We start from the raw sequence: 25638 nt of genomic DNA, 5'->3' as shown, positions 1-25638 counted from the left end.
AATTTTTAAACTCCACTTCTTTCATTTTCCCACTTACGCCCTGTCAATACTTGTCAATCTAAGCTCTTGTTTTCCTCCCTGTCTCAGGTAGATTTGATAGTCTCTTGGATAACCAACACTTAAAAAGCGACACTACAAATGGACCCCTTCCATTCCCACATAATCGTCCTGTTTGGCAATATTTCAGCTCTTTCTCCCGAAATGCCTTCCTAAAAGTAACTGATCAATACTGGATTAAATCCCACATTCATATCTAATTATAGCTAAATCAGTTCAGCTTAGAACTATCTGGAGATCATTCATTCCACAAATAATCATCCCATGCTTACTAGCATGTGAAGAAAACAAATGGAGCTTACGTCACATTTTCCTGAGTCCGTTCTCTCTCCATGCTACTCAAACTGTTTTCAAATCTCATTCACTTTACTAAAACTTAGGCCATCTCCACTTGCTCAACAGATGTGCTGGACCACTGTTCACAAGTAAGCTAGAAGCCATGAGATATGAAATTTTCATCAAAACACTTCAAATAAAAAGCACCTTCACATTCTTCCTTCCCTTTTCCCTTATTTTATGTGGAAAGAGATTTCCTTCCTAAGCTAAAAAACAAAAACAAGAAGAATACTCTTTCTGAAATCACCTTCCTGAGAAATAGATAAACTCTAGCCTTGATGGATTCATGTACCTGCACAGGAATCCTTTTGCACCCCAGTCCTCAGGAGGTACCCAACATCATTTCTTTTTAATATCTTGTTATTACAGAAATGTATAAACATGCACGAGAGCAGATAGATCAATATATTGTCCCACGTACCCTCATCCAACTTTCCTAATTATCAACTACATGTGTGATACGTCCCCTTTTTCACTAGAATAAAGAGAAAAAAGTCCATCGAAGCATTTTGCCATTCCCTCAATCAAATGCTCGGTGCCCATGTCAAAGTTCTTACATTTCTTTGATACTTGTCACCTGTGGTATACACTATACACCACAGATGTAAACCGCACTGGTGACGAAAAAGCATGGAGCTCCTAGATGCTTTGGCAATCGGTCCTGTTCTGCCTTATATTGAACCCCAAGTAATCATTTGAGTGAATTTTCCCTCAAGGTCCCCCAATAAGTAGTCTCATGGAGCAAACCCAGTGCACAATATTGCTGTCCGTTAATCACACAGTAACTACACTAACATGAAAAAGTATAGAAGAAGAAATCTATACAAGTTGATAGGACTTGCTATTTCTATATGTGTTTCCAAATATTTAGAAGAAAAGTTTTTTCCTGTCACACATTGCAACTATTGTATTAAACAGAGTAGATCGGACACACTTATCTCTTCTACTTCCAAAAATGCCACAAAGTAATAGATTAGATGAGAGATGCTCAACATCATTAGCCATCAGGGAAATGCAAGTCAAAATCACTATGAGATAGCACTACGCACACACACACGCACACAAATGGCTAGAATCAAAAAGTCCAATCATAAGCGTCACTGAGAAAGTGGAACGCTCAGACACTGCTGGTGGAATGACAAATGGTGCAGCCAGTCGGCAAAAACGTGTGGTGCTTCCTCACAATGTTCGACATAGACTTGTTATATGACCCAGCAATTGCACTTCTAAGTACATGTTCAAGAGAAATGAAAAGATGTCCACATAAAACTTACAAACCGATATTCTTAGCCGTGCTATTCCTAGAGTCAAAAGGTGGAAATAGCCCAAATGTGCATCAACTCATGAACGGGTAAATAAATATGGTGTATCCACACGATGTAACATGTTTTGGCAAAAAAAGAGTACTAGTACATGCTACACAATGGATGAAACTGGAAAACGTTATGCTGAGGGAATGCAGCCAGTCACACATGAGCACGCATGATCCCATTCATATGAAATGTCCACATAAGGAAATCTACAGAGACAAAGTAGGTTAGTAATTGCTTAGGCCAGGGGAGAGGAGGGAAGAGGTGGATGGTAGCTAAGGGTCATGAGGTTTCTTTTTGAAGCCATGAATATTTTAACATGGACTGTGATGATTCCCATGTCTGTGAATGTAAAGCATACATAGAATTATACACTTTAGATGGGTGAATTGTGTGGTATGTGTAGTATAATTTCATTCAAGCTGTTAAAACAAGTAAAGGATTTAAAAAGAGTAAGTGCCTGAGAATGATAAGAAAGGGTGAGGACAAAAGACATCAACGTGTTTTGGAAAGATGGAAATCCCTGGAGGAGTGGTAAGTGACCCGCAGAGCGGAGGAAGTGCTGACAAAGCAATTCACACCGCAGAACCCCAGAAGATGGACAACCTTCTTGCACCAGGTAAGAAAGAAATCAGGGGTTCCATGCTATATACATCTTCGATTTAGGGTTTCTTTTATATTGTGCACAATTAAAAGAAAAAAAAAAAACACAAACAGTTTTGGAGGTGAGGACTGCTCTCCAGCATTTTGTAAACTCCTGTGGCGATGTCAGAATGCTTCAGTTTGCAGAGGTCCTAGGTTTCGTGCTGGGACAGAAGCCGAGACAACTGTTTTCTAGTTGCATTGCACACTTCTGGCGTCTGTGTGTGGTGGAGAGGGAAGCTGTGAATTTCAAAGGCAGAAATCTCAAAGATCAGGTAAAATTCAAAACAAAGAAAGTGAATGATATATTTATAAAATGTATTCATTTCACAATAAGTAAACTTGTGGAAAACTTGGATGGATGGTAAAACCATAAACTGTATATCCAGGTTTGTCTGCTAATATTTTGACTCATTTGCCATCTCTCAGCTGTCTCTTTTTGCCTTCTTCCCTCCCTCCCATGACTCTCTGTATATAAACACACACATACATGTACAAAAACTAAGCATACATTCCTGAATATTTGAGAATATGTTTCATGCATCATGCAGTTTCTCTTGGAATAGTTTTTGTATATTTCTTAGGACAAGGCACAGTGTCCTGTATACAGGACACTTATTCCCTTTAGTCAATTTAATGTTTAGCATAAACTTTTAACTAATCTCCTTTTCATACACAATTTTTGGCACTTTATTCAGTAAGGTCCATTGTAACCTTTTTATAAACCTCTATTACAAGAGTCTGTCTAGAATCACAAATTGCATTTAGCAGTTCTGGGTTTTTTAGTCTCCTTTAAACAAGATCAGTTTCTCAGCCTTTCCTTTTCATAACAAGCCCGTTTTTGGAAAATACATTCACTGTGCCATTTTTACACCCATCTCACCGGGAAATGTCTTGGTGGAGCTTATCATACTTAGACTTTCAATGATGTTTTCACCGTTATGAGTCCTAGGGACCTTAGGGACAGTGAGGACCAGACTTGGCTGAAAAAAGACCAGAGATGCAGAGCTATGTGGAGGGATTGTTCTGAGCAGACACACCTCTGACTGTCCCAGGATGGCACGGAGAGGGGCTGGCCTTGAGGTGCACCTTCCTACTGAGGGGACAACAGTGTAGCTGGGGAGGCCGCAGGAGAAGGCAAAGGAGGAGCTGTCATTATGGAAAACCTTCCTCATAGGGGAGGGAAAGGAGTAGGTGTCTGGGGCCAAGACTGAGTCATCAGACTCAGAGAGGGAACGCAGGCAAAGACAGGAGAAAATGACCCAGGGCTTCACCTAGGCAGTGTCTTATCTAAATAACGAAGCTGCAGGGGTTGTAAGTGTTAAGTGACCAGCTGGCACAGGGAGATGAAACAAATACATACACAATCCACAAATTACAAAAAGGTATGCAGGTCCAATAGAAATTTTGGTGAAATGTTAGAAAGTGAATAGGAAAAAAAAACAAAACAAAAAACTTTTCATGGCAGAGTAACCAAAAGTGTGATACAAAATGCCAAAATGTATTGTTAAATATAATTACAATTGTGCTCATTTGAATTTATGCTAAAGAGAAACCCACTGCATAAAACACCAAGATGAGTTTGGTCCTGTGGAGTGAGGGCCAGCACAGCTATAATGGAACTATTTTCATGGAAAGACATGTTTCCTGACAGAGAATTAAAGGCGAATAGCAGGGCGGGACACTGAACGTGTGGAAGGGGCTGAAGTGCCTGAAAGGGATGTTGGGAGAGAAAAGATGACTAAAGATTTCAAAGTTATTGGCCGTGGGACCATGGGGTTGCCAGGTCCCCATCTCCCTCCTTGTCATGCTTTCTGTTCCTCACTGCAGGCCACTCTGCTCTCACGCTCTTTGGTGAATATGGATTTTTTGGGGGGGATGTGGGGATGGGGCTGTTGCTGAGTATATTCCTGGGTTCATACAGGTAAACACCCATCATGGAGAAGTGGAAGCTATTGTTGAGGACAGAGTAGAATTTGGGAGTACAAATCCACGGGCACAGCAGCCTTTCAAAGAGGATGTGGGGTCCAAATGGAGCTCACCAGGCAGTAAAAGGGTCTCAGGTATTATCTGGGTAACAGGCTGAATAAATAGAAAACTCCACTGAGATAAATACAATATGTGGCATGGCGAATGGGCGGATATGGACATTGGCTGGAGCGAGCTAAAGAGACCTGGAGGGATGGACCGATCTGCTGGGCTGGAGGATGGGCAGAAGGGACACAGGTTCATATCCCTTAAGGCGTCCCCTTCCCAACCCTCAAGAACCTTTGGTGTCTGTGCCTCAGGTCTGTGATGTGGGCCTGGGACTCTAGTCCAGAATGTGCAGTCAGTGCACAGCTGCCTGAGGCAGCAATCCCTTCCCATGGTGCACACCACGTCCTCTGTCTGAGGAGCCTCACTGCACCGTGGCCGAGCTCCAGCTCACTTCCCAGGTGTCCCCATCCTTGTCTTCCTGTGGGGGTGGGGCTCCTCCTTCTGTCTCTGAGCTGCCTAAACAGAAATCCATGTTTGCCAGGACTTTGGAAACACAGATATCAATCAGGTAAGTAAACCAGAGTCCCTAGAGATCATAAATCTTTCTTTCCCAATAGATGAATTCAGTGCTATCAGTTTTTCTCTAAGTACTGCTTTGACTACATGTCACAAATTTTACGTTGTATTTTTGTTTTAATGATGACATCTTAGAACTGGTAGAATATTACATTTTACTTTTTTTGACATTTGGGTAGTTTCTAATTTTTTTTAAACTTCAATATTTTGCTTACCATATTTGCCAAACACCATAAAGCTTTTCCTAGATGTCTACTGAAGTCAGGATTTTGTCGTGGGCTGAATATACTCCTCTCTCTCCAGTCCTCCTTAGACAAGTTATCCACCCTGTGTTTAGCTATTTAAGGCCTAGTCCTGAGTTTCAAGCCAACAAAACCAAATACTTTCTAAACATTCTCAACACACAATCTCCCAAATGTAACCAATTATCTGTTCTGCCCTCAACCGTCTCTTCCTCTTATCTCCCCAGTATCAGTAGCAGCTCCTGGACACAAGAGCCATTCTGTGCTCCTCCCTCTTCACTTCCCACGTAGCCTGTCATCTTCTCCATAATGAGATGGACAGATATGCTGGGCAGAGCAATTGTAAAGTTCTCACCGTCCACTACACCCCACAAAATGGATTGTGAGACCTTTAAGATCAGGAGGTGTATCTCTGGGTGATGAACACACAATGGGATTTATAGATGATGTAATACAGAATTGTACACCTGAAATCTATGTAATTTTACTAACAATTGTCACCCCAATAAATTTAATAAAAAAAAAAAGATCAGGAGGTGTAGTTTTAAATGTAATTTTTAATTATATTAAATCATATAAGTTCACATGATCTAAGTCAAAATTCAAACATCCCCATTAAGATTAAATATCCCAGACATACTGATAACTAACAGACATATGAAAAGACGTTCAATGTTACTAATCATCAGGGAAATGCAAGTCGAAACAACAATGAGATATGACCTCACACCTGTGAGAATGGCTATTATCAAAAAGTCAACAAGTAAGTGTTGGCAACCATGTGGAGAAGAGGGAACCCTTGTGAAATGTTGGTGGAATGTAGATTGGGGCTTTCACTACAGACCACAGTGTGGAGATTCCACTAAAAGTTAGAAATAAAACTACCATATGACCCAGCCATTCTAATTCTGGGTATTTATCCATGGAAAATACAAACATTAATTCAAAAATAAATACGCAGCACTATGTTCATTGCAGCATTATTTACAATAGCTAAGATATAAAAGTAACCCACGCATCGATGGCTAGATGAATGGATAAGGGAAAAGTGGTGCAGATATATAATGGAATATTCCTCACCCCTAAAATAGAATGAAATCTTTCCATTTGTGACAACATGGATGGACCTAGAGGGTATTACGCTAAGTGAAATAAGTCAGACAGTGAAAGACAAATGCCATACGATTTCACATAGATGTGAAATCTAAACCAAATAAATGGACAAACAAAACAGAGACAAACTCAGATACAGAGAACAAATTTTTGGTTGCCAGATGGGAGGGGATTGGGGATGGGGTTGGTGAAAAAGCTGAAAGGGATTAAGAAGAATGAATTGTCCTTTATAAAACTAGTCGTGGGGATGTAAGGCACAGCGTAGCGAATATAGTCACTAATATTGTAATAACTATGAACGGTGTCAGATGGGTACTAGCCCTATCAGGGTGATCACTTCCTAAGGTATCTAGATGTCTAATCACTATGTTATACACCTGAAGCTTATATAATACTCTATGTCAACTGTAATTGAAACATTAAAACAATTACAAAATAAAGGTAAAAATAAAGACTCCCACTGATCACGCCTTCCTAGGAAGTAAACACTATGATCACTATACCTGTTTGGGATACATCCTGTGCTGTGCATTGACCTGGACTATGTATGGTTCATTTATTGATGTTACATAAAACGGTATGTTGTACACATTGTCTGCAGCATTCTTCTCGTGTTCCACAGATATCCTGTCCACCTACATATAGCAGCACATATAGATGCCTCTGATGCCTTTTAACCGCTGTATGGTATTTCTGTAAATGGATAGTCAGCCCGCTCAGATTGCTGCATGTCTCTGTCCTACTTCTCATTATTACAGACAGTGCTGCTGTGAACATCTTTCTACCTGCCTCCCTGTGCTTACGTTCAAGTGCTTCTCTAGAGTATGTACTGAGAAATGGAACACACTTTTCTGGGTCAGACAGTCCACATTTTTAAAAGCATGTATTTACTTATGTAAAATATCAATGAATACATTGTTTGAATAGGAAATATATGCACGTGGTGAAAAAAACCATTAAAAAGTTGAGTAGCAAAAGGTAGTGTCTTTTAGTCTGGACCAGTTCCTCAGTTGATACTTGATTTTCATAAGTGTTAAATAGTATAAGCTAGCTATTTGTGGTATGTCTTTAAATTTGGGTTTGTTTGTTGTTTCCTCATGCTTAGTTTTAGGTTATATGTCTTTGGTAGGATTAGCACACAAGTGAGCTGACTTTTTATTTTATCCTTCATGATTTTCATTCACCCCATTATTAACGATGTTCAATTTAAGCATTTGATTAAAGTGTTGTCTGCCAGAACTTTATACTGTAAAGTTGTCTTGTTTTCTTTGTTATTACTATTTGTGGAACTTTGAGAGAACACACACACACACACACACACACACACACACACACACACGAGGTCACACAATTAAGCTCACGATCTCATCATAGAAAATGTGCCACAGCCCTCATTGCTGAATATCGTCATTATGATGACCTTCGAAGTACTCCCCTTAGGAAGCTATGCACTGATGCCAGTGTCTAGTCCACCCTTCAAAGCAATTTTGGAACTCTTTTTCTGGAATCGCCATCAGAGCTGTCATCGTATTATCCATGATATCCTGAATGTCATCAAAATGTCTTCCTTTCAACATTTTCTTTATCTTTGGGTAAAGAAAACAGTCATTGGGGGCCAGACCAGGTGAGTAGGGAGCTCTTCCAATACACTTATTTGTTTACTGGCTAAAACCTCCCTCACAGACAGTGCCGTGTGAGCTGGTGAATTATCGTGATGCAAGAGGCATGGATTGTTGGAAAAAAGTTCAGGTCATCTAAATTTTCCAGGCAGCCTTTTCAGCATTTCCAAACAGTATAGTTGGTTAACTGTTTGTCTAGTGTGTATAAATTCTTAATAAATAATCCCTCTGATATCCAAAAAGGTTAGCAACACTGTTGCAACAAGTTCGCGAACTTAATTGTCACACCATGTGTGCGTCTCTGTGTGTGTGTGTGTGTGTGTGTGTGTGTGTGTGTGTTTTTATTCATGAAAGCTTTCAATCATTCATTCATTTTTATTCCGGTCAGCACATGGTATTATATTTTATTTTGTTAATTATAGTCTGTAATCAATATTTATTTTTATGTTCATATTGTCACAGGTCTAGACAGTGGGAGTCTGTTTAAACTTCTTTCTGGGTCCTTTTAGATGTCTCCATCATTTTTTATTTTTATTTTTATAAAAATGTCTTTCATTAAAATTTATTGGGTTGACAATGATTAGTAACATTACATACGTTTCAGGTGTACAACTCTGTAACACATAATCTATATATCATATTGTGTATTTACCACCCAGAGTCAGTTCTCTTTCCATCACCCTATATTTTATCCCCTTTATCCTCATCTACCACCCCTGCCCACCTTACCCTCTGGTAACCACTAAACTATTGCCTGTGTCTATGAGTTCTTGTTTCTTCATTTGTTTGTCTTCTTCTTTTTTTGTTTTCAGTTTTATATTCCACATATCAGTGAAGTCATATGGTTCTCGACTATTTCTGGCTGACTTTCTTCACTTAGCATAATAATCTCAAGATCCATCCATGTTGTCGGAAATGGTCCTATTTCATCTTTTCTAACTGCCGAATAATATTCCATTGTGTATATATACCACATCTTCTTTATCCAATCATCTATCAAAGGACACTTTGATTGTTTCCATGTGTTGGCCATTGTAAATAAAGCTGCAATGAACATTGGAGCACATAAATCTTTACTGATAAATGTTTTGAGATTTTTTGTGTAGATACCCAGGAGAGGGATGGCTGGGTCACATGGTAATTGTAGTCTTAATTTTTTGAGGAACCTCCACACTGCCTTCCATAGCAGCTGCACCAATCTGCATTCCCACCAACAGTGTGTGAGGGTTCCTTTTTCTCCACAGCCTCTCCAACACTTGTTACTATTTGTCTTGTTGAAGATCGCCATTCTTACTGGGGTGAGGTGATATCTCATTGTGGTTTTTATTTGCATATCTCTGATGAATAGTGATGTTGAGCAATTTTTCATATGTCTATTGGCCATTTGTATGTCCTCTTTGGTGAATGTCTATTCAGGTCCTCTGCCCATTTTTTAATTGGATTGTTTTTTACTTGTTGCATTGTATGAATTCCTTATATGTTTTGGATATTAGTCACTTATCGGAGGCGTTGTTTGCAACATCCTCTCCCATTCGGTTGGTTGCCTCTTTATTCTGTGGATGGTTTCTTTTGCTGTGCAGAGCTTTTCAGTTTGATATAGTCCCATTCATTCATTTTAGCTTTCACTTCCTTTGCCTTTGCCGTCAAATGCATAAAATACTCTTTGAACCCAAGGTCCGTAAGTTTAGTACCTGTTTTCTTCTATGCAGTTTCTTGTTTCAGGTCTTCTGTTTAGGTCTTTGATTTATTTTGAGTTAATTTTGGTGCATGGTGACTGATAGTAGTCTATTTTATTCTTTTGCACGTGGCTATCCAATTCTCCCAGCATTGTTTATTGAAGAGGCTGTCTTTTCTCCATTGTATGCTTTTGTGTCCTAGTCAAAAATTATCTGCTCATATTCATGTGGGTTTATCTCTACATACTCAGTTTTATTCCATTTGTCTGTGTGTCTGATTTTCTGCCAATACCGTACTGTTTTTATTATTGTTACCCTTTAGCATACGCTGAAGTCAGGGAGTGTGATACCGCCAGCATCGTTCTTTTTTCTTAGCATTGTTTTGGCTATTCAGGGTCTTTTGTGGAGGAATGTATACTTTTGAAAGAGTGATTCTCAAACTCAGATTCTGACCCATTAGTGAATTATGAAATAATTGTGGTGCTTGCAGCAAACACCTGTAAGAAAATGAAACAAAATGGAATAGATAACATTAGAGTGTATTGTAGGTAATACAGGCTTGTAATATTCCATAAAACTTTTATACTACTTTTGTGCATGTGGGCGTATTCTGGTCTCTGATAAAATTATTGTTATTTTTAAATTAAAAAATGCTAAGGATTCTGGACAAAGCATACGGTTTCCCTAAGAATTGAGATAATTTCATCATGATTTTAGACGGCAAATGTCAGAAAATGTAGCAACGAGGACCTGTCTCCACAAAGATGTCAGAGGAGATGGTACTTTAACGGTCTATGCAGACGGGTCAGTGTGGGCGGCGTGAGCCTGAGGCTCGGGGCTCCATTTGTGATCTGACATAGGATCACTGCTTCTTTAGCTTTTATTTTCAGCACTTTTATTTCCAGATTTGTTTGGGTGAATCATTTTTATCAAATGTTATTCTATGTTCTATACACTTACGGCTGATTTCATTGGCCTGAGGTTAATATTTTCTCCTTGAGGAACATAATTCCGTTTTCATCAAGAGACTCTGGGGAAATTTTACTTTATTGCCAGTTTTAAGTAATTTCAGGATTCTATATTTCAATTATACTTACATCTGCCAGAATTTAGAAACTGAAATATACAATACGCATGGGCTGAATACTTTCCGTTGGCCTATCCCAGGGAGCATCTCAGCTGTCTCTGTCCTGCTCAGTTCCAGCTGTGTACCAGGTGCACCAGCTGGGCACCCTGCTTGGACACCCTGCCTGCTGATGTCCAAGGCACCAGCAGGTCCACAAGAAGCTCAGCTCCATCTCTCTCTGGACTTGGGCGATCCCTCCCTCCCATTCCCCGTTCAGGCCTAGGGATGCTGAGGTCTCCCTATTGTTGCTGGTTCTGCTGCTTTGCATCTTTGATCAGTTGGGTACATCTCACCCCAGCCCACATCTGAGTAAACTCTTCCTTTCCTCTCTGAACATTGAGGTTTTCCTGCAAAAATCAACTGATGCTTATTTAGGTACGTTCACCGAAAGCATATTAAACATACGTATATGATGCTCTGCCTTCACACAGTATGTTTATTACATGAACTGATCAGTGAGGGTACAACTAGCAAACGGCCACATATTGTATGATTCCATTGTATGAAATGTTCAGAATTCACCAAAGTACAGAGAAAGTAGGTGAGTGGTCATTAGGGTGGGGGGGAAGTAAGAAGTTTGAAGGGCGAAGGCTAAAGGGAGCAGAGTGTCTTTCTGAGTCTGGAACGTGTTCTAAAATTGATTGTGGTGATGGATGCACACCATTGTGATTATACTAAAAGCCATTGAATTGTATAGTTTTAAAATGTAAATTGTATAATATGTGAATTATATCTCACTAAGTTTTTTTTATGTTTTTTTAATAAATAAAATTTATAAGATATTCATTCATAGTTGCCCAAACTGGGAAGCAACCAAAATGTCCAGGGTGAATGGATAAAGCAACTGTGATACAACCAGATAATGGAATATTATTCAGCAATAAAAAGAAATGAGCTATTAAGCCATGAAAAGATATGGAGGAAACTGAAATGTGTATCACTAAGAGAAAAAAGCCAATTTGAAAAGGCTATGATCTGTGTGAAAACAGCTACATGGCATTCTAGAAAACCAAAACTCTAGAGACTGTAAAGACATCACTGTTTTCCCTAGAATAAGGAGGGTGGGGGTATGAATAGGCATAAAACAGAAAATTTTCTGGGCAGTGAACTTTCTCTGTTTGAGATTATAAGGGGAAACACGTGTCATTATACATTTGTCTAAACCCATAAATGTGCAACACCAAGAGCGAACCCTCATGTGACCTATGGACTATGAATGATACCGATGTGTCCATGTAGGTCCTCGCATTCTAAACCTGTCCTGTGTGGTCCTGTATGGTGATAGTGGGGAGTGTGTGTGTGTGTGTGTGTGTGTGTGTGTGTGTGTGTGTGTGTAGCATGTCCAGAAAGTGTTTGGGCAGTTTAACCTTCATTAATTACCCCCAAGATCATTGGAAGGTCTAATTCTTTACATTTATCTTGTACTGAGTCAGTTTTGTGAATGTTGAACAATGAATGATACATTTTAATTATTTGAGGCAGCCCCTCTGATTGAAAAGGCTAACTGAAATAAACTAAAATTTGCTATTGAACATTCAGAGAACTAAGTATAACAAAATTTGAAGTTATATACCTGGGTTCACGAACGGCAAAACATTGTATAGGAAAGATGGATTTGAGGACATACATGTGACCCTGAGTGTAAATGTCTGGGTACAAGCAAACATTCCAGGCAGTATTTCAGACTTCCACGGTAGTGGACATGGTTAGGCCCACGTCAAGCTCTCCACACGGTAAAGGGGGACCCAGGTCATATCTGGGTTACAGGTGAAACAAGGAGAACGTTTCTGTAGGGTAAATATATGATGAAAGATGGATTGGAGAATAGGATGGCAGCTGCGGGCAGAGGGACCTAGAGGCCCAATATGGGTGGAGGGATCTGCTGGTGGGTGGGAGATGGGTTATGTCACAAGCCTTTGTGACTCTTCAATGGTCTGGGAGGCAGGCTTGGCAATAAAGTCAAGAGTCTGCACTGTCACAGCTCAGTTGCCTCAGGCAGCTTGGCGATTCAGATAATGGATTTCCTACAATGGAAAGTGTTTGCATTTCTGAATAGCCTTCTTGAAATTTGTGTGAGCTTCTGCTCTATCCCATTACAGGTTCTCCTCACTTGTCTGTGGGGTTTGTGTTCCCTCCTTCTGTTCCTGTGCTACCTGGTGGAGATTCCACCTTTACCACCCGTCCAGGAAAACAAAAACATCCCAAAGGTAAGGAACCCCGAGGAGGCCCAACAGGTTTTGTTTAGTGTTTTGCCCATTTCTACTCCCACCCTTGAAAATGAGCAGGGCTGGCTGAGAGTAACACCTGCAGTGGGGAGTCTGAGAGAATAGAAGATCCTTCTAGGAAAATAGGCAGGACCGGGCTTAGATTCAGCTGGGACTGTTTCCTTGGTAGCTCACAGACCATGTGCGTGTGGTAGAGGACTGATTCCAGGATCAAACCCCAAACATCGATGTCCTGGCCCTGGCTTGGGTTATTCAGAGGGTTTGGGATCTCTGCAGGAGAAGCGCGTTCACCGGCACTTCATCAGGAGTGATATTCCCATGTCAGGCATTACTCCACAGAGCCTTCCTCTGTGTTGGGCTGATCAGGAGGGCAGCGCTGAGCCTCTGAGAGCCTCTGAGCAGAGGCTGGAGCCTGAGCTCTGCCCACGTTACAGAGTCCTATCTGAGGCAGCAGCGATGCGACTGTTGGCCTCAGATTCTCTGCCCTCCTTGAGCAGAGGACTTCTGACTGAGAATACCAAGTGTGGACCTCATAGACAAAACCTTCCTTGAGTTTTCAAAGAAGGGAAAATTGAAAACATTTTGAACCCATAAAAATGGATCAAAGGAAGGAACGCAAAGTACTAGTAATTAAAATAGAATCATGTGATTCTGGGATCATGAAAGTCTAAGTTTCCTATGGAGAAAGGTGACAGAAATGATTCTCTTCTTCTCAGCACCGGGGCAGAGCCAAGAGAAGAAGGAAAGGTGGGACACGGAAAGGTAAGGTTCTGCCTCTTTCACCTGCGCTCTCCAAGGGTGGCCCTTTCTGTCCTTTCCATGAGGTCCCTGGTTCATGACCTCTGAGGCCATTAGTTGCTAGATACAGTCCCTGTCTGAAAACAGAGCCATCAGAGGAGAGGCTCCTGGGAAGGCAGTGAGACCTAGTCACTTCTCTGATCCCCTGTTCTGCCCTCTCTGGGCATGCGCAGTGATGGACCTGAGCAGGGGACATTGTGCAATAGATATGGACACTCAGAACTTCTGTCTCTGGGCTTTAAGTGCTTTGACCTCTGGGGTGATGAGATTCCTCTTTGATGTAACCACTGACCACTGTGCTTCACAGACTGGTTTTGAGCATCAAATGAGATAATGTTTTTGAATGTAATTTACAAATGAAGCAACAGACACATGGAAAGCTTGTTCATATTGACACGGACCATTTCACTTCATCAGCTGATTCTTGGGGCATCACAGTCTAATATCACAATGGTTTCCCATAGAGGGACTCCTGTATATTACCTGTGCTTCTACCTTCATCCCACATAACTCACTCTCCTGTCTTCCCAGGTTGGAGACTTTACCAGCGGACAGGAGAGGAGAAAACACGGCTGATTTCAACCCACAAAAGGTGAGTAGTCTTCCCTCCCCTTCGGTGATCCCTCTTTAGCATGTTCTGTGCAATTCCAGGGACTCAGTGCAGCCTTCCATAGTCTTGGGATGGAGTAGCCATAGGAACGGGGGTGGGCATAAAGGCCTGGGGTGAGTGCTATTGGGTGTATTGTGAAGTCAGGGATGTGGAGCAATGTGAAGGGCAGCAGGCTTCTTTCAGGTGGCCCCACCCCCACAGGGCCATTAGGGCCTCCTCTCTGTTCTGGTCCTGGCTGTAGCTCTGTACCTCCTGTCTCTTGCAGCCCCCTGCACCGGCGTCATGATACCACCTGCTTTCATCAGTGTTTACGTCCATACCCATTCTGTCAGGTGAGCAATAATGCAACCACTGAGGTCAATTGTCTACCATTCCCTGAGGCCCAGGACGATGCTATTGCCTCAGTGTCCACTTTGGCTTCCACAGATTATGTGATTGAGTCATCCTTTCCTTTGTCCGCCGCCTTCTCAGGAGTCCTGCCAGGAAAATAATACCAGCCCCTCTGCCTGAGCCTTTTCCCACCGTCACCCCCAAATCTGTCTCCTAATCCAACGACCCCCTTGTCTGACATTCCTTCACCTTCAACACTGAGTCACTCTTTTCCACCACAGCCTTTTCCTCCTTGGAATCTGCATTCCCAGTGTCCCATTCCCCACCCCAACCCCTTGTCGCCCCACCACATGGCACTCTAAGAGCTGCTCCTCTTCTCCAACCAGATGCCCCTCTGACTCTGAACACCACCTTTCTGAATGACCCCCGCACCCCAAGATACCAACCCCTTACCAGATTTGTCCCAGACAAGGAATCCCACTGGTTCATTGGCTTGTCATCAGGTACTACAAGGGCTGTGTACTTCACCACCAACAGGCTACAATTTCACTGTGATTCACTCTAAGTGAATTTCCATCCCATGGAAGCCTGATGCAGAGACCGCATCTCCAGATAGCCCTGGTGCATTGTGCACTTTTGTCCCAACATTCACAGGCATTGACCATTCCAGCCTGTCTCTTGCAAATTTCTCCTGGTGTAGACTAGTTCATGCCAGGGACCCATTCCCTTCCCGCTTGGCACAATGTGATTGCAAGCAAGAGTTTCTTGCCCTCTATTCTTTACAGGCCTCTTTTGCGGGAGATCCCGCAGCCAACCTCATGGGATGTGGTCAACTGATGTTTCTCAGCCCAGAAACCATGGCTTTATCTGAGAGACAAGTCCAAAAGAGGAGTCCTTTCCTGAGGTGGAAGGGAAAGGGGAAGCAAAGTATATCGTTCCTCAAACAACATAGGCCAGACTACCACCTAAATTATTCACGCAAAGTGTCACACTTAGTTTCTGCTAAGCATGACTCATTAGTTGCCCTTCTGTTTTGGAGAAACAAAGGCACAGCAGTGGAATGGCATGTCTATCAGCAGACCTCACGTCCTAGGACCTGGCAGGATCATTGGGTGGAGAAACGTATCCGTTTTTTCTGGGTTTTTCCATCTTTGCCCAGTGAGATCTTGCATTTTTCTGTGCATGTCTTGGGTGACTATTCATCAAACTTTACCTTCAGAAGAATCACAAATGTTCCCACATGCCAGCTATACCCAGGACTTTCCAATGCCTTCCTTCCATCCTTGCCTGGGGTGCAACCTCACCCCTTCCCTCAATCCCTGCCCCAATCCCAGCTCCTACATCTCAGTCAGATCCGACATCTCGTCCATCTTCAATGCACAATCCCAAATGTACCATCTGGTCCTATACCCCAGATTGGCATCTGTGGAGGCTACTTCCATCACCTCAACAACGAATCAGATGATCCCACGTCATCTATAATGCAACATCTGGGATGGCGTCTGTTGTGCCACCAACTAGAGCATCTGTGGGGTTTACCCTCTGTGGCCCAAGGTTCTCAGGAGGACTTTTGTTCTTTCAGTCCCAACTCTGCTTACCACCGGCCCTCCCAGGCCCAGGTTTCAAACTCCATCCTTCATGGAGCATTTCCTCTGAGCAATGAGCTTTCCCAAACTGTAGAACATCACCATAGACTGGAGCTCATCCAACACCAGTGGGGCCTGCCCCGCAGAATCCATGAGTCTCGGGCGCTCATGAGGCCTCTGAGTGATTTGTCAGAGTTATCTGAGCCGGAGAGCAATTATGGATGGTCATACATCTCTGTTTATAAAGGTCAGAGCAGGAAAACCCTAAATCTAGGATGGAGCCCACCCAGAAGCTTTTGTGAGAGGGGCTCAGAAATGCAACATCTAGCAGAAGATACGGGGAAGGATAAGGGAAACAGCCTAGAGAATGGCCCCGAAGATCCTGTTCTGGGTGACTCAGACAGCTCTTCAGATGAAGATCTCATGTATGGCTCTGAGGAGGAACTGGATGGTCCCGGGGTGAGTCTATCAGACAGCTTGACAGACGAAGCCCTCCTGACTCATACTGAGGGTGTCTCCAGTGTGGATGGGGGAGCTTCCCAGGGGCTGCCTGTCCATGTGGAGGACCGAGGAGTCAGGATGGAGCAGCGGCAGGAGCCTCGCGGACTTAGGCGGGTCTTCAGGTGGTATACGAAGAAGATTCTACCTGCTCAAAAGAGACTGAGTCCCCAAGGCCCCCCATCAGAAGTGCTCGGTGGAGGCGATCCAGGGTTGGGAACGTCCCAAATTCGATGTTTGGGGCGTAGTAAGAAGGTTCAGGACGTGGCATTAGAGGAGGTGCTGGGAAGCAAATCATCCCAGACCACGTCACAGAAGGGGCAGTCTGCTCCTGAAATCCCATTCAGGAAGCAAATAAAATGCTTGTTTCCTTGTCTACAACCTAACAGAGAAGGCAAAATGCAAGAAAATCCCCAGGCCACGGGCAGCCCCATATCATGTGCCCAGAGCAGAGGCCCAGATCAAGGTAGATATGTCTTGCCTGGGATGACCAGAGATAAGAAAGTCAGGAGAGGCATCGGGTGGTACCTACGGGAGAAGCTGGGGTGTTGCCATTCAGCAGACATGCCCTGCCCCCAAGAGCCCCTTCCCTCCCCAGCGAAATTTGGGAAAGCTCAGCAGGCGGCAGAAGTAGGGGCCCCGGCATGGTCCCCTCAGGGGCCTCCTCTCAACTCCAGGGCTCCCTGCTGTAAAGTGGCAAATAAGAATTCATGCCAGGAAGAAGCTGTCTGTTCGGGCCAGACTTCTCCAAGTATTCAACAGAAAAGACACAAGAACAGACAACCCCAGACATTTGCAGCATTTATGCAGCGGCTATTCCATCAGAAGCACCCACAATCCAGGCCTCACAGGGAGACTGCAGCCCATCCAAACCCCACCTGCAGGCGTCGAGCTGGCCTGGAGCCTTCGGCTTCTGTCTCACCAGTGCCGAAGGCACAGCTTTCGGAGACATGTCTATAATTTTCACACCAAACCAGTTCCTCAATTTCCAGGGGAAACATTTTCCCACCCCCAAGTAATTCCTCCCTTGGGATGCGTGTTCATTCTTCGTAATAAATGTCTGTCTAGTAACAGTGATGTTTTTGATGTTTGCTGTGTGGGGGACATGAGTTTGGGGTCACTCAGGGCTTGTGCTTAGGGAAAGGAAGGACTTAGTTCAGCCCTTATCGTTTGCTTCCTTTGGCTTCTGAAAGGTGACCAGTCCCCTGCAGCTCTAGCCTAGAAATAGACAGCAAGTTCCCATAAGCCCCTTTTGTCCCTGGTGCAGTGTGAGGAGATGGGCTGTGTCTCCTGCCTCTTAGCTTAGTCTTAGTGACCATGGATAGCAGCCCACACCTTCCCCTTCCTGGAATGCTTTAAATCCTTTAGGGCGGTGGGGAAGACAGGTCTTCTATATCTGAAGAAGGTCAGGGACAGGTACATTTTCAGAAAGTATCAGTGAAGAAGAAACAGTGGCTTCATCATTATGGAGAGTCAGTGGTGAGGATCCCAAGGAGGGTGAATCCTCAGTGGGTGTGTTTGGGGCGGACGTTGTCCAGTGGTTCCTGGGCTGGTTGGGGTCGGGTCTAGGAACAGCACCGATGCTGCTTACAAGTCTGTCTCATGGCTCATGTTAATGTGTTGGGGAAGCATCCTTTAAATTTTATACTGACATTTCCCTCCTGGAATATCACCGTGGCAGTATGGTTTCCAACCTAGGTATTTCTCTGGGCTGTCAGATTGATGACATTTTTTTTCTTTCTTTTTTTTCTTTTTGCAAACAATAGCATCACTTAACTCTCAGTGGTAGGAATGTTGACCAGGGAGCCACCTACCTTCCAGGGTAAAATAAAGCTGAAAGTAAGGAAAAGATGCCCTAGAGTGAGTGGGAGAATAAGAAGAAAGGGACAGGGGAAAGAGTGACCTCGCGGTGGAACAAAGGTTTATGCCCCATCCTCCCTGCACTGTGACCCTGCCTGGCTCCCCGCTTCTTCAGTCTGCTCCAAACTCCACCTGCTTGAGGCTGCTCAGAGCCCCACACAGCATGCCGATGCCTTAGACCAAACAGGCACGAGGCTCTTGTTTGAGAGGGAAAACGATGTTTGTGGGGAAGTCATCAGTTTTGGCGTCCCTGTGTTTGGGGAAGGTGATCATGGTGCCTTCCCTCCAGCCATGCTTCAGGGAAATATACAAGATCTTGTCCTTAGCAAGTGCCATTCGGCTCTCAGCGTGGACCTATCCCCTTTCATCCTGATGGCCCTGATGGAGCCCTAATCCATCTCTCCAAAAACTTCTATACCTCATGAACCAGAGGTGAGACTCAGGGTTACAGATATTTGGGGGCTGACCATGGACCTCCATGGAATGTTTTCATTAGCCAAGACTGCACGCATACACACCCTTACAACAGGGTCTGAAGGGAAGGAAGCTCCAGTTGTACAGACCAGGACTCAAACATGGTATGAGTTCCCAGAGCGCCCTTGAAGTCATTTTCCGGTCAAGATATATGAATCCTGTAAGGACAACAGCAAAAACAAACAAAAAAGACAAAACAACAACAACAAAAACCGATGTTCACCACATCCCTCTATCAATACCACATTTGAATGTTCATGTCACAAGTTATGCCATTGAGCATGCAATATCCGAAGCGTGGGGGAACAGAAAACAAGTGTCGATTTTGTGGAGGCCCTGGGAAGGCCAAGGTGGGTTGGGGCCCATGGCAGGAGCATGAAGGGTTGAAAGTCAGTGGAGGCTCTGACATCCATGTGGACGGAGCAGCAATAACTCAGCCTCCCAGATCTTACATCTTCCCCTCTTAGGGTCCTTTACTTTCATTCCAGCGCAGTTGCTTCCACACAATAGAGCTTGTTACCAGGAAGACCTCTGCCATCTGGAATAGTACAGAATACATTCCTGCTTTGGTCTCATCCCCCTATCCTTCCAGCGTATCTGGCCCTTGTTAATTTTTAAACTCTACTTCTTTCATTTTCCCACTTATGCCCTGTCAATACCTGTCAATGCAAGGTCTTGTTTTCCTCCCTGTCACAGGTAGATTAGATAGTCTCTTGGATAACCAACACTTTAAAAGCGACACTCTAAATGGACCCCTTCCATTTCCACATGATTGTCCTGTTTGGCAATATTTCAGCTGTTTTATTCCTGAAATACCTTCCTAAAAGTAACTGATCAATACTGGATTAAATCCCACATTCAATTCTAATTGTAGCTAAATCAGTTCAGCTTAGAACTATCTGGAGAGCATTCATTCCACAAATAATCATCCTATGCTTGCTTGCATGTGAAGAAAACAAATGGAGCTTATGTTTAAACATGCACGAGAGCAGATAGATCAATATATTGTCCCACATACCCTCACCCAACTTTCCTAATTATCACCTGCATGTGTGATATGTCCCCTTTTTCACACTAGAGTAAAGGGAAAAAAGTCCATCAAAGCATCTTGCCATTCACTCAATCAAATGCTCGGTGCCCATGTCAAAGTTCTTACATTCCTTTGATATTTGTCACCTGTGGAATACACTGTACACCACAGATATAAACAGCACTGGTGACGGAAAAGCATGGAGCTCCTAGATGCTTTGGCAATCGGTCCTGTTCTGCCTTATATTGAACCCCAAGTGGTCATTTCAGTGAATTTTCCCTCAGGGCCCCCCAATAAGTAGTCTTATGGAGCAAACCCAGTGCAACAATATTGCTGTCCCTTAATCACACAGTAACTACACTAACATGGAAAAGTATAGAAGAAGAAATCTATACAAGTAGATAGGACTTGTTATTTCTATATGTGTATCCAAATATTTAGAAGAAAAGTCTTTCCTGTCACACATTACAATGAACTATTGTATTAAACGGAGTAGATCAGACACACTTATCTCTTCTACTTCAAAAATGCCACAAAGTAATAGATTAGAAGAGAGATGCTCAACATCATTAGCCATCAGGGAAATGAAAGTCAAAATCACTGCGAGATAGCACTACACACACACGCACGCAAATGTCTAGAATCAAAAAGTCCAATCATAAGTGTCACTGAGAAAGTGGAATGCTCAGACACTGCTGGTGGAGTGACAAATGGTGCAGCCAATTGGCAAAAACGCCTGGTGCTTCCTCACAATGTTCAACATAGACTTGTTATATGACCCAGCAATTTCACTTCTAAGTATATATTCAAGAGAAATGAAAAGATGTCCACATAAAGCTTATAAACTGATATTCTTAGCCGTGCTATTCCTAGAGTCAAAAGATGGAAAAAGCCCAAATGCACTTCAACTCATGAACGGGTAAATAAATATGGTATATCCACATGATGTAACATGTTTTGGCAATAAAAAAGTACTAGTACATGCTACACAATGGATGAACCTTGAAAACATTATGCTAAGGGAATGCAGCCAGTCACACATGAGCACGTATGATCCCATTCATATGAAATGTCCACATAAGGAAATCTACAGAGACAAAGTAGGTTAGTGATTGCTTAGGCCTGGGGAGAGGAGGGAAGAGGTGGATGGTAGCTAAAGGTCATGAGGTTCCTTTTTGAAGCCATGAATATTTTAACTTGGACTGTGATGATTCCCATGTCTGTGAATGTAAAACATACATGGAATTATGCACTTTAGATGGGTGAATTGTGTGGTGTGTGTAGTATAATTTCAATCAAGCTGTTAAAACAAGTAAAGGATTTAAAAGAGTAAGTGCTTAAGAATGATAAGAAAGGGTGAGGATAGGACAAAAGACATCAACGTGTTTTGGAAAGATGGAAATCCCTGGAGGAGTGGTAAGTGACCCGCAGAGCAGAGAAACTGCTGACAAAGCATTTCACACCGCAGAACCCCAGAAGATGGACAACCGTCTTGCACCAGGTAAGAAAGAAATCAGGGTTCCATGCTGTAAACATCTTCGATTTAGAGTTTCTTTTATATTGTGCACAATTAAAAAAAAAACACAAAAAAACCTTTTTGGAGGTGAGGACTGCTCTCCAGCATTTTGAAATTGCTGTGGCAATGTCAGAATGCTTAATTAATCTTCTATTCATACAGTATTTTTGGCAATTTATTGAGTAATGTCCATTGTAACCTTTTTATAAACCTCTATTACAAGAGTCTGTCTAGAATCACATATTGCATTTAGCGGTTCTGGGTTTTTTAATCTCCTTTAAACAAAATCATTTTCTCAACTTTCCTTTTCATATCGAGGCCATTTTGGAAAATATATTCAATGTGTCATTTTTACACCCATCTCACCTGGAAATGTCTTGGTGGAGCTTATCATACTTAGACTTTCAATGATGTTTTCACCATTATGAGTCCTAGGGACCTTAGGGACAGTGAGGACCAGACTTGGCTGAAAAAAGACCAGAGATGCAGAGCTATGTGGAGGGATTGTTCTGAGCAGACACACCTCTGGCTGTCCCAGGATGGCACGGAGAGGGGCTGGCCTTGAGGTGCACCTTCCTACTGAGGGGACAACAGTGTAGCTGGGGAGGCCGCAGGAGAAGGCAAAGGAGGAGCTGTCATTATGGAAAACCTTCCTCATAGGGGAGGGAAAGGAGTGGGTGTCTGGGGCCAAGACTGAGTCATCAGACTCAGAGAGGGAACGCAGGCAAAGACAGGAGAAAATGACCCAGGGCTTCACCTAGGCAGTGTCTAATCTAAATAATGAAGCTGCAGGGGTTATAAGTGTTAAGTGACCAGCTGGCACGGGGAGATGAAACAAATACATACACAATCCACAAATTACAAAAAGGTATGCAGGTCCAATAGAAATTTTGGTGAAATGCTACAAAGTGAATAGGAAAAAAAAACCCAAAAATCTTTTCATGGCAGAGTAACCAAAAGTGTGATACAAAAAAGCCAAAATGTATTGCTAAATATAATTACAATTGTGCTCATTTGAATTTATGCTAAAGAGAAGCCCCCTGCATGAAACACCACGATGAGTTTGATCCTGTGGAGTGAGGGCCAGCACAGCTATAATGGAACTATTTTCATGGAAAGACAGGTTTCCGGACAGAGAAGAAAAGGCGAATAGCAGGGTGGGACACTCAATGTGAAGAAGGGGCTGAAGTGCCTGAAAGGGATGTTGGGAGAGAAAAGATGACTAAAGATTTCAAAGTTATTGGCCGTGGGACCATGGGGTTGCCAGGTCCCCATCTCCCTCCGTGTCATGCTTTCTGTTCCTCACTGCAGGCCACTCTGCTCTCACGCTCTTTGGTGAATGTGGATTCTTGTGGGGGATGTGGGGATGGGGCTGTTGCTGAGTATATTCCTGGGTTCATACAGGTAAACACACATCATGGAGAAGTGGAAGCTATCATTGAGGACAGAGTAGAATTTGGGAGTAAAAATCCACGGGCACAGCAGGCTTTCAAAGAGGATGTGGGGTCCAAATGGAGTTCACCAGGCAGTAAAAGGGTCTCAGGTATTATCTGGGTAACAGGCTGAATAAATAGAAAATTTCACTGGGATAAATACAATATGTGGCATGGCGAATGGGCGGATATGGACATTGGCTGGAGAGAGCTAAAGAGACCTGGAGGGATGGACCCGGCTGCTGGGCTGGAGGATGGCGGAAGGGATGGGGGTTCATATCCCTTGAGGCGTCCCCTTCCCAACCCTCAAGAACCTTTGGTGTCTGTGCCTCAGGTCTGTGATGTGGGCCTGGGACTCTAGCCTAGAATGTGCAGTCAGTGCACAGCTGCCTGAGGCAGCAATCCCTTCCCATGATGCACACCATGTCCTCTGTCTGAGGAGCCTCTCTGCACTGTGACCAAGCTCCAGCTCACTTCCCAGGTGTCCCCATCCTTGTCTTCCTGTGGGGGTGGGGCTCCTCCTTCTGTCACTGAGCTGCCTAAACAGAACTTCACATTTGCCAGGACTTTGGAAACACAGATATCAATCAGGTAAGTAAACCAGAGTCCCTAGAGATCATAAATCTTTCTTTCCCAATAGATGAATTCAGTGCTATCAATTTTTCTCTAAGTACCGCTTTGACTACCTGTCACAAATTTTACGTTGTATTTTTGTTATAATGATGACATCCTAGAACTGGTAGAATATTACATTCTACTTTTTTTGACATTTGGTTAGTTTCTAATTTTTTTTTTAATTAAATTTATTGGGGTGACAATTGTTAGTAAAATTATATAGATTTCAGGTGTACAATTCTGTATTACATCATCTATAAATCCCATTGTGTGTTCATTACCCAGAGTCAGTTCTCCTTCCATCACCATATATTCGATCCCCTTTACCCTCATCTCCCACCCCCCACCCCCCACCCCTCTTACCCTCTGGCAACCACTAAACTATTGTCTGTGTCTATGAGTTTCTGTTTCTCATTTGTTTGTCTTGTTCTTTTGTAGTTTTTGGTTTATATACCACATATCAGTGAAATCACATGGTTCTCTGCTTTTTCTGTCTGACTTGTTTCGCTCAGCATTACTCTCTCAAGATCCATCCATGTTGTCACAAATGTTCCTATATCATCTTTTCTTACCGCCGAATAGTATTCCATTGTGTATATATACCACAACTTCTTTATCCATTCATCTATCGAAGGACATTTTGGTTGTTTCCATGTCTTGGCCACAGTAAACAAAGCTGCAATGAACATTGGAGCACACGTGTCTTTATCTCTAAATGTTTTCAGATTTTTTGGGTAGATACCCAGGAGAGGGATTGCTGGGTCATATGGCAATTCTATTCATAATTCTTTGAGGAACCTCCACACTGCCTTCCATAACGGCTGCAGCAGTCTGCATTCCCACCAACAGTGTATGAGGGTTCCTTTTTCTCCACAGCCTCTCCAACATTTGTTACTATTTGCCTTGTTGATGATAGCCATTCTGACTGGGGTGAGGCAATATACAGATTCAATGCAATCCCCATCAAAATCCCAATGGCATATTTTAAAGAAATAGAACAAAAAATCATCAGATTTGTTTGGAACCACAAAAGACCCCGAATAGCCAAAGCAATCTTAAGAAAAAAGAACTATAATGGAGGTATCATACTTCCTGACTTTGGTTTGTACTACAGGGCCACAATAATCAAAACAGCATGGTATTGGCAGAAAAACAGACACATAGACCAATGGAATAGAATTGAGAACCCAGAAATAAAACCACATAAATATGGACAGATAATTTTTGACAAAGAAGCTAAAAACATACAATGGAGCAAAGACAGCCTCTTCAATAAATGGCGCTGGGAGAATTGGATAGTCACATGCAAAAGAATGAAACTGGACTGCTATTTGTCACCATGTACCAAAGTTAATTCAAAATGGATCAAAGACTTAAGCATAAGACCTGACACAATAAACTGCATAGAAGAAAACATAGGTACTAAACTTATGGACCTTGGGTTCAAAGAGCATTTTATGAACTTGACTCCAAAGGCAATGGAAGTAAAAGCTAAAATAAACGAATGGGACTATATGAAACTTAAAAGCTTCTGCACAGCAAAAGAAACCATTGACAAAATAAAGAGGCCACCAACTGAATGGGAGAAGATATTTGCAAACAGTGCCTCCGATAAGGGGCTAGTATCCAGAATATACAAGGAACTCATGCAACTCAACAACAAAAAAACAAACAACCCAATTGAAAAATGGGCAGAGGACTTGAAGAGACATTTCTCCAAAGAGAACATACAAATGGCAAATAGACATATGAAAAAATGCTCAACATCACTAATCATCAGAGAAATGCAAATCAAAACCACAATGAGATATCTAATTTTTTTTAAAATTTCAATATTTTGCTTACCATATTTGCCAAACACCATAAAGCTTTTCCTAGATGTCTACTGAAGTCAGGATTTTGTCGTGGGCTGAATATACTCCTCTCTCTCCAGTCCTCCTTAGACAAGTTATCCACCCTGTGTTTAGCTATTTAAGGCCTAGTCCTGAG

The 25638-nt window shown here is 42.7% G+C and overlaps 1 protein-coding gene across 1 annotated transcript; it reads left to right on the top strand.

Annotated features, from left to right (window-relative positions):
- The first annotated feature begins 13596 nt into the window (after positions 1-13596).
- LOC148754825 (spermatogenesis-associated protein 31D1-like) lies at positions 13597-18974 on the top strand. Its single transcript, XM_088794359.1, has 4 exons — positions 13597-13661; positions 14229-14289; positions 15225-17673; positions 18697-18974. Exons 1-4 carry the CDS (start codon positions 13597-13599, stop codon positions 18972-18974), a joined length of 2853 nt encoding a protein of 950 aa, XP_088650485.1.
- Positions 18975-25638: the final 6664 nt, after the last annotated feature.

This window comes from Rhinolophus sinicus, chromosome 17 (assembly GCF_057876585.1).
Source record: "Rhinolophus sinicus isolate RSI-liver-muscle chromosome 17, RSI-T2T, whole genome shotgun sequence".
Taxonomy (NCBI): Eukaryota; Metazoa; Chordata; class Mammalia; order Chiroptera; family Rhinolophidae; genus Rhinolophus; species Rhinolophus sinicus.
This window is presented reverse-complemented; position numbering and strand designations above follow the sequence as displayed.